This window comes from Onychostoma macrolepis, chromosome 03 (assembly GCF_012432095.1).
Source record: "Onychostoma macrolepis isolate SWU-2019 chromosome 03, ASM1243209v1, whole genome shotgun sequence".
Classification (NCBI taxonomy): Eukaryota; Metazoa; Chordata; class Actinopteri; order Cypriniformes; family Cyprinidae; genus Onychostoma; species Onychostoma macrolepis.
The window spans coordinates 8,507,983-8,517,313 of NC_081157.1; the positions used below are offsets into that span (position 1 = coordinate 8,507,983).

The window sequence follows — 9,331 nt, forward strand, 5'->3', positions numbered from 1 at the left end:
TATAAAGTTATAGGATGTATTTATAAACACACACACACAAACGCATATATATGTGTATATATATATATACATATGTGTATATATATATATTTTCTTTTGGCAATGTTTTACCTTGAGAAAAACATTTCATTATGCAACCGACATTACACAACTCTTGTCTTAACGCAGTCAATTAATAAACTGTCAATTTGATATAGCTACCGTTTTAATGCTATAGTCCTGGGGTTTTCAAAGTTGACATAGTAGGCCTACATTTATTTAGAGCCTTTTTTTTTTAAAGGGGTCATCGGATGCCCATTTTACACAAGTTGATATGATTCTTTAGGGTCTTAATGAAGAGTCTATAACATACTGTGGTTAAAATTTCTCAATGGTAGTGTAAAAAACACCTTCTTTACCCTGTCAAAATCAGCTCTGTCTTCAGCACGCTGTTCAAGTCCATGTTGCTTTAAATGCTAGTGAGCTCTGCTGACTCCGCCCCTCTCTTCCGTGGAGTGATGAGCAGACCATAGATATGTGTAGATTCCCCATTCGACCGCTCCAGATACAGTACATTGACGCGTCAGCCATCTTGCATTCACCATAATAATCAATGAATATTCAAAGATATACAAGCGGATAACTTGCTGTTGTAGACGCACACAGTCAATGCGCTCAAAGATTCGCAGACCGTTCCAAAAATGGTGGATAGCATAGCTTACGTATAGCAGACCACAGAAACAGTCCATAATGAGGCATCTGAGTATATATATCTATGGAGCATACTGGCTAACTAGCACATTATTAGGAAAAGCAATTTGCAAAGATTCATAAAAACACTTATACTCACTTCTTCTGTAGATAAAGCTGAATCACTCGTGATTCGGGCGAACATAGATGCATTTATGTAGATCAGGGATCGGCGCATTCACTTCAAAGTGAAAGTAACGTTAATCCTCTGCGTCTTCAGCAGCTCAGATGTCAGGAGTAAATGACGACTGCTATATTCATTATTACATCCAACAACTAAACACTTCAATCGCTTTTAGAAACTCAGATGGAGTATATGGAATATTGTTAATAAGTTGGAATATGAAACATGGAACCAATTCCACATTTTCAATTTAAACAAAAGTAAATGCATAGGGTTTAATAGGAACTTGGGACCTATTTTCTGGAATTACTTTCTGAAGTTCTAGAACAATTCAGTTAACTTTATTCACCACCAGAGGTCGCACTTTGAGTCCGTGACAAGGACTTGTTTAGAACATAGATATGAAAGGATGTTTTGGGTTGCAGAGAAGTGATAAGAATCATCATATATGCACACAAAAAAATGAAGGAAGTCTTGGATGGAATTATGAACAGTTGGTCAGTGATTGTGGTCTGGAGAATAAAATTCATCTGTAACACTTTATAATAACGTTCACTTGTAAGTCATTTATAAGTGATCGGTCAATGATTAACTAATCTTCTACGAAACATGACTATGTGTTCATAATGATTAATAAGTGATATGTTAATATTTTTAGCTATGTTTTGTAGATTAAGTTATAAATCATTTACGAGTGATTAGATATTGATTAATAAAATTATAAATGATAAAACATGACTATATGTTCACAATTGATTATTAAGTAATATCCTAATGATTTACACATCTGTTGTAAGTTATCTTAAAAAACAGCATGTCATGAAATAATCAAACAGATACTTAGTAAATGGTTAATAAGTTACTTGTTAATATATTATTAATCACTTATTATTCATTGAAATGTCAACATTGTACCATTATCTCAGTAAACATTTGTTAATGTTATAGCCTATTTTGCATAAAACTATTATTATGCTTTGTAGTCAAATGTATTATATTGAAAGATAATTATAATATTGTAAACATTAATTTAAATGACAGTATGTGCTGGTATTACCTTGTGAACTGTGATTACATTATAAGTTGCCACAGTGTGTTCATAATAATAATTCGTTACATTTATATAGCGCTTTTCTGGGTACTCAAAGCGCTTTACAAGGATTAATAATGTAATACATTTCTCATATGTATTACATTAACCTCTTCCACTCTAAGGCATATTTTGGAATTCCGCCTGAATTTAACACACCCAAGTTTAAATATTCACCCTAGACACATACAGTGTAGGGAATTTAAAAAGCTAGTGTCATTGTACAGGAAACCCTTCAAATTTACCAAATCAGATTGCAAAACGTCATAAATAGCATTGTATGCTTTTAAAATATTACGATAAACATAAAAAAATAGGCCTTTTTAAAAAAATTTTTTTTAGAATCCTGTCTTTGAAAATCTGTGATTCAGGTTCTGTTTGCTCTGGGGACCTGCTGATTATATTGTTTGACTACACTATGTGCCAGTATCCACCAGAAAAAAAGATTTTTTCTCTATCACATTCTGAACAAGAGTTATTCAAATATAACCGAAGGGAGGCAAAGTGTCATTTTTAGTGCATATATGTGTCCTTTGGATTTTTCTAATGCTCAAATGCAATTTTTTTTTTTTTTTACTAATATTACCCCAAAAATCCTACTTTTAATACATACTAAAGCACTTTACTTAATTATCGATTGATTTTCTTCATTTACATTCAGGTTTAATCTTTGTATCTGAGAAACGCAAAATGGCATAAAGGAATGAGACCAAGTAACATTGTTGGTGTTTTGTGAATAAAAGCACAACAAATTTATTCTCCTTTCAGAATAAAAAACGAATCACTTAAAAACAGTCTTGTAGATTTTATGTGGTCTAAAACAGACCACTTGTACAAATTGAAACAAATAAAAATGAGAAACTATAGAAATATGAAAGAAAATTATTTTGTTAACATTATAAAAATCTATGAAAACATTTATGAAACTCATTCAAAATAACTAATTAAATAACTCATTACATAACACAAACTTTTGTTTGTTTGTAAACTTTTTGCAAGTTGTTGTACATGAATATGCCTCCATCATCGATGTCCATCAGACCCGTGTTAGCACCAGACAGTTTTGTGTTTTACAAAGGGGCTCAATATAGCAGTGCTTATTTCCGAAGTGTGTGTCCCTCAATATGCCACCTCCTGAAGCAGTTTCGTCCTGGCACAGAGCACAAAGGCACCTGACATTTTGTGCAGTACATAGGTGTTTTTACCTGTTTTCCAGCCAGGTTGCACAAGGCACATCTTCTTCTTTCAGCTGTTCCGTCTGCTCCAAAAAATTCTGGAAAGCATTTCTCATCTTCCACATATCCAGAGGTGGCAGCATTTGCCAACTCACACACAAGTGCCTCTCTGAAAGCCTTTTGGGTGAGTGGGGTCTTACCCTGTTCTTTTGCCAGCTGTTGGTGTAAAATAAAACTATTCACCACGGCAATGTCCAGGAAATGGTAAAAAAATGTTTTGTACCATTTAGTCGTCTTATGCAAGACATTGTAGTAGCCGATAAGGGCATCAGAAAGATCCACACCTCCCATGTTCTTGTTGTAGTCTTTGACTGTGTCAGGAATTGGAATTTGCCGTGTACACCACCCACCTGTGGGATTCCTTGAACGCCTGGTGACCTTTTCACCGCTATATGCCTTGTGCATACTGGAGCACATTACGACCTCCCTTGTGTCCATCCATTTGACAAACAGAAGCTTACCATCTCTGAGCCACCGGATCGCTCCTCTTTCTGCCTTTTTGCTGAGGTCATTTTCTCTGGTTTTGGGAAAACCTTGACGGTTCGGACGTATGGTTCCACAGGCCAGTGTTTTTTTTTCCAGCAAATCCATAAAAAGGGTTGGGCTAGTGTAGAAATTATCTACATATACCCGATAGCCTTGGCCTAATAATGGAGTATTCAGCAGATGCATGACAGAATCATAGCTAAGGCCTTTGCCTTTAACTAGTGAACCTTTACCTTCGTACACAAAGAAGTTCCAAGTGTACCCACATGTTGAGTCGGCAAGGACAAAGAGTTTGAAGCCCCACTTAGTAGGCTTGTCCTTCATGTACTGTTTAAATCCTACACGTGCTTTGGAAGCCACCATCCTTTCATCCACTGACACTCGTCGACCTGGTTGAAAGTACGTCATGCATGATGTCAGTATGTCAGAGTAAAGTGGCTTAATTTTGAATAGTTTGTCGTAATCAGGGGTTCCTCTTTTCCGCGAGTTTTGCAGATCCTCTTCTAGGTTGCACAGATGGAGATTCCATGAGATGGCCAGAAATCTGCATCTGGACATCACTGACTGTGGGTACGGAAAACTGTAGATAGGTTTCTTAGCCCAGTAATCAACATAGGTCTTCACCTTCACAAGACCCATGTAGAGAACGAGAGAGATGTATGCAAGGAACTCAGAAACGGTCAGAGGCACCCAGTGGAATTTCTTTCCTGCCGAAGATCTCATTGCACCATAGCTATTTGTATTTTTAACAATGGTCTCTAAAACAGAGATCGTAAAAAAGAGCTGGAACAGTTGCAGCGGTGAATACGACCTGTCCACAGCCAGCTGTGGTCCTGGAATTCTCTTTGGCTGGAAAGGTGGCAGAACAGGATCTACATCCTCCACATTTAGATCATTCCACTTTAGTGCCTCGTCTGGATATTTTGTCCCCTGTGTAGAAGACTTTCCTCTGGTCTTCCTCCTGGAAGTCTGAGCCCTCTCTGGTGCCTCATATTCCTCATTAGAATCTGCACTGTATCACAAAGAAATAAGCAGTTTTGTAAACATTTGGTTGTTTTCACTGTAATAATAACATGTATTTCAAAATAATTTCAAAATGCTTATTTACTCAAACAGAATAATTGTATACTTCAAATTTAATTTAGCGAACAATACAGTTCAAAAGCGGCTTTCGTAAATTCATCAAGTTATTAGAAAAAGCTAAGTAAAACTTATAACCACTATAGCACATGAAAACACAGTTCAAATTATTATTTATATACATACTCATCAAAATCTGGGTCACCAAACACAACACTGGCAGATCTCTTGGTCCCCTGTGCTCTCCTCTGCTGTCGCACAGCATGTGGATGTTGTGAAGGAAGGGTGGGTGTGGGGGTCTCAGGCCCATCTATGTTTAGTTCAGATGCGTCTTGGCTGTAACACAAAGTAAATGATTTTATATATATCTATCTATCTATCTATATATATATATATATATATACACACACACACACACACACACACACACATACATGTATCAAAACATAGATTTAGTCCAAAAAAACTAAATCAAAAAAGCTAAATCAAGTTTCCAAATATTCTGTCAAGTAACAATTAACGTTAATTGCTGTACTTTTCAATTTCAAAATAAAAATAGAAATAGTAAAATACTTAACAGCATTGTAAATGCAAAATTATATGAACTTACCCGTCAAACGCAGGGTCTTCTCCCTCAAGAAAAGCGGCTTCCACTTCAGAGTCATAACTAGCATCGCTACACGATCCAGCGTCACTTTCTCTTTCAAGCTCTTCTAATATTGCTTCAACGCAAGTGAACACCTTTTTAGTTGCTTTTCCCTCTCCAGATGCCATTTTTTAATCAAAACGCTCGAAAAATACAAATATATCTATAAATTTTCTGTCAGTCGTCTCCGTCACTTGTCATTCACTTGTTACTATTTACTCGCCTATCATCAACAACAAACCGGTCGTGATCCCGCCCACCTACTCCACTGATTCATTCATGAATTCATTGGCTGATTCAGCATGTGATTGGACTACTAGATAAATGATTGACATGTGATTGGAGAGCAGACAACCTCAGCTTTGAACACGTGCCTGATTATGTATATAATCCTCATGATTAGAGGACCCTTGCACGCTTTGATGATGATTTGTAGATCGCGTGTAGATCGCGTGTTTCTCCCGTCGAGCGCATTTTGTGTTCTGGACATCCGCGACATAACAGTGGATTATTTACCAAGAGGAGCTCACAGAAAAGTACAAATGGGCTCATTTGAAAGAAAACATCCTAGGGTAAAGATGATATAAAGTGTTTGTGGCTGATTTTAGCTTAGAGCACTTGTAATCGAAGCAGAAATGAGACGTTTGTCTTTGTTTTTTCACAGAAATCATATTTTACTGCCCGATTCTTATGGAGATAATGTGAATTATGATGTTAAAACAATAAAACAAACGACACAGTCACATTTCTGAGAATGAGAGCTTTCTTTTGATGTATGATTTTTCTGTTTTGTGAGGTACATAAAATATATATATTCATATTTACATTTCTGCATCGCCATTTTGGGGGAGGAGCTATTTTGTGACGATTGTTTTTTAAAAGCTTTATATTCATTATTTGTGTTCCATATACACAAATATCATTATATTCTGTGTAAAGATGAGGTTTTAAGATTTTAAATGATACTATATATGGGGTGATAATATCTCCAGAAACATAAAAAAAATAGGTTTAACTATAATTACGTAGCTCTTTTGCCCGCCCACGGGCAATCAGAGTGGAAGAGGTTAACCTATTACAATAACCTATTACATTATGTGCAGTTATTACGTTATGAGTTGCTACAGGCAGTCTATTAAAGGAATAGTTCACCCAAAAAAGAAAATTAGGCCATGATTTACTCACCCTTAAACCATCCTAGGTACACTGAACAAAATTATAAATGCAACACTTCTGTTTTTGCCCCCATTTTCTCTGAAACGCCTTTGGAGATTCAATTCACGGGCAACAGCTCTGCTGGACATTCCTGCGGTCAGGATGCCAATTGCACGCTCCCTCAAAACTTGCGACATCTGTAGCATTGTGCTATGTGATAAAACTGCACATTTTAGACTGGCCTTTTATTGTGGCCAGCCTAAGGCACACCTGTGCAATAATCATGCTGTCTAATCAGCATCTTGATATGCCACACCTGTGAGGTGGATGGAGTATCTCGGCAAAGGAGAAGTGCTCACTAACACAGATTTAGACAGATTTGTGAACAATATTTGAGAGAGAACAATATTTTGCGTCTCCCCAATTTAAGATATTATTACTGGACCACTCAGCTCACAGCAATAGTGGTTTGGATTAACAATGATGCTGAAAAAGGATGGGTTAGCAGGGAACAGGGCTCTGTACCAAATGCCCCTTTGTCAGCATTAGCATTTATAACACCCCAATCTCAGAAAAAAGATGAAAATAAAAAATATCTGGGTTAAGCTAACTCTGAGAGTTTGGACAATAGTTTAAAAAAAACTGAGATGAGTGGTAACCTTATCAAGATAACCCTGAGTTTTTACCCTCTAGGTGGGATGCTACTTTCAAAAGATGGTCTGACAAGGGTCTTATAATAATTGATCAGTTATTTAATACATTGCACTCATTCTCTGATCTTAAAGAAAAATGTATTTTATACATAAAAAGTGATTTCTTTCGATACTTACAAATAAGAAATTATATTACAAATCAGAAGGAAAGGGAAATACTTAAAAAAGTTCCAACTAATGATATAAAGAAACAACACCCATTACATAAAATACACGTGTCACACACATATACAGCAGACTTATACTTGATTCAACAGATAACACACTTCACATAAAGGCAATGTGGGAGTCTGAACTTAACGGAATTATTGAAGACGAGACTCGGGAAACCATATGTACAGAATGTCATAAGGGCATCAATAGTCATAAATGAAAAGAGTTTGACTGGAAAACAAAAACTAGGTTTTTTTAGAACACCATTGGTGATATCAAAATTTGTTAACAGTCCAGAAGCAGAGAAATGTCGGAGGGGGTGTGGGAAGGTAGATCACACACACATATTTTGGGAATGTCCGAAAATATTTACATTTTTGCAAGGGGTAAAGGTTGAGATTATGAAAGTCCTGCATATAGACGTGCCTTTTACTCTCCTGTTTTTCTTGCTTGAAGGGATACCCCAGGATTTATGTAGTAAAACCAGAGATACATTTTACACATACACTTATTAAGTGCAAGAAAAACCATAACAATTAATTGGATGAAGCCACACCCTCCAAAAATGGCCCAGTTGATAGAAAAACTTGAATCTATTTATAGAATTTATAGCCCAACTCCAACTGAAACTGGACAATTTTATACAAAGGTGGACACCTGTTACTATGTATCTGGACGATTGAAAATGAACTGATCAGTAAGGAACCTTGATTTATTCCCTGTTGTATTATTTGACAATGTTGTATGTGTCTTCTTTCTGTTCTTCTTACTTATTTGTATTATTATTTCTTTTTCTTTGAGCCGCTGCTGCTGTCAAGGAATGTTTGGTTCATTGTTTGTAATTTGCTTTAATGCAAAAAAAATCAATAATACATTATAAACATCATAATAATACATAAATAAATTATTCATCATTTTGCACATGTCGATGTACAAAAAAAAGTCTTGTCAAAAAAGGTACATCGCCATCTTGTTCCGACCCAAGTGACTTGAACATATGTGATCAAGTCACTTGGGTCGGAGCGAGATGGTAATGTATGATGTTGGCGATGATGGATGACAAATAATGTTAGCTCTCACAGTTTACTTTGGGGTTATTATAAGATAAGACAGTCTGGATCTGGATGTTTGAAGCCAATATATTAAACCAATGCTATAAAAAACGCACTTTGCTTGCAAACCGGACATTACTCGGACTGTTTGCCAGAGGTTATGAATTATAGGTAATAATATTATAAATAGTATGCGTGTTCATTTCGCTTTGTAAGACTTCAGTTTATTGTCAGGAGCCACAGGTATTAATTTTGTGTTACCTGTATATGTTTTTTTAAGACTCAAGTGCTGGCAACTGCTGACTTTTTATGAATTTAAAGACCACGGTTTTAGCTAAAAATCTCCTTTACTGTTCTACTGAAGAAAAATGTACACCTATATCTTTAATGGCTTACAGATTCTGAGCAAATTAACTGCAAATCTTAGTTCTTGGTTAACAGTTCCTTTAATTGGACAAAACTTAGGCTGAATTTTAGAACAGCATTCTAGCATTCTGTTCCTATTATTTCTACCATATTGTTGCGGGTGCTATGCTATAAGAGCACACAACACGGGAGTTTTCCCAAATAATCGTCTTTTAATAATAATCCACAGAAGAAACAGATGAAATTCAGGAGCACGGTGTAGCATAACACATAATACAAACGATAACTGGCAAATGAACTGGGGAGAACTCAGGACTTAAGAACACAGTTACTAATATAATAGTTAATTATGAAATATAATATAATTAGGATAATTTATGAAACAACAGGTGGTAACGATGAACTTAAGATAAAATAAGATAAAAAAAAACTAGGTCAAAACAGAAACTCAACACACAGAGATGTGACACATAAAGATATGTCAGAGATAGTAAGAGTAGGA

At 35.8% G+C, this 9,331-nt stretch overlaps 1 protein-coding gene across 1 annotated transcript; it reads right to left on the minus strand.

Annotated features, from left to right (window-relative positions):
• Nucleotides 1-2,115: 2,115 nt before the first annotated feature.
• On the minus strand, nt 2,116-9,242 carry LOC131537546 (piggyBac transposable element-derived protein 4-like). The gene is made up of 3 exons (XM_058771074.1): nt 5,355-9,242; nt 4,931-5,080; nt 2,116-4,676 (listed from the first exon to the last, which is right to left on the minus strand). The coding sequence occupies exons 1-3, from the start codon at nt 5,516-5,518 to the stop codon at nt 3,041-3,043; spliced, it is 1,950 nt and encodes a 649-aa protein (XP_058627057.1). The 5' UTR covers nt 5,519-9,242; the 3' UTR covers nt 2,116-3,040.
• Between the last annotated feature and the right edge of the window lie 89 nt (nt 9,243-9,331).

Excerpts from the sequence above, each read along its gene's own strand:
- LOC131537546 (XM_058771074.1), bottom strand. The coding sequence starts at position 5,518 with ATGGCATCTGGAGAGGGAAAAGCAACTAAAAAGGTGTTCACTTGCGTT. Across the intron at positions 5,081-5,354 it reads GAAGACCCTGCGTTTGACGG|CCAAGACGCATCTGAACTAA; the intron begins GTAAGTTCATAT and ends TTTGTGTTACAG. Across the intron at positions 4,677-4,930 it reads GGTGACCCAGATTTTGATGA|TGCAGATTCTAATGAGGAAT; the intron begins GTATGTATATAA and ends TTTGTGATACAG.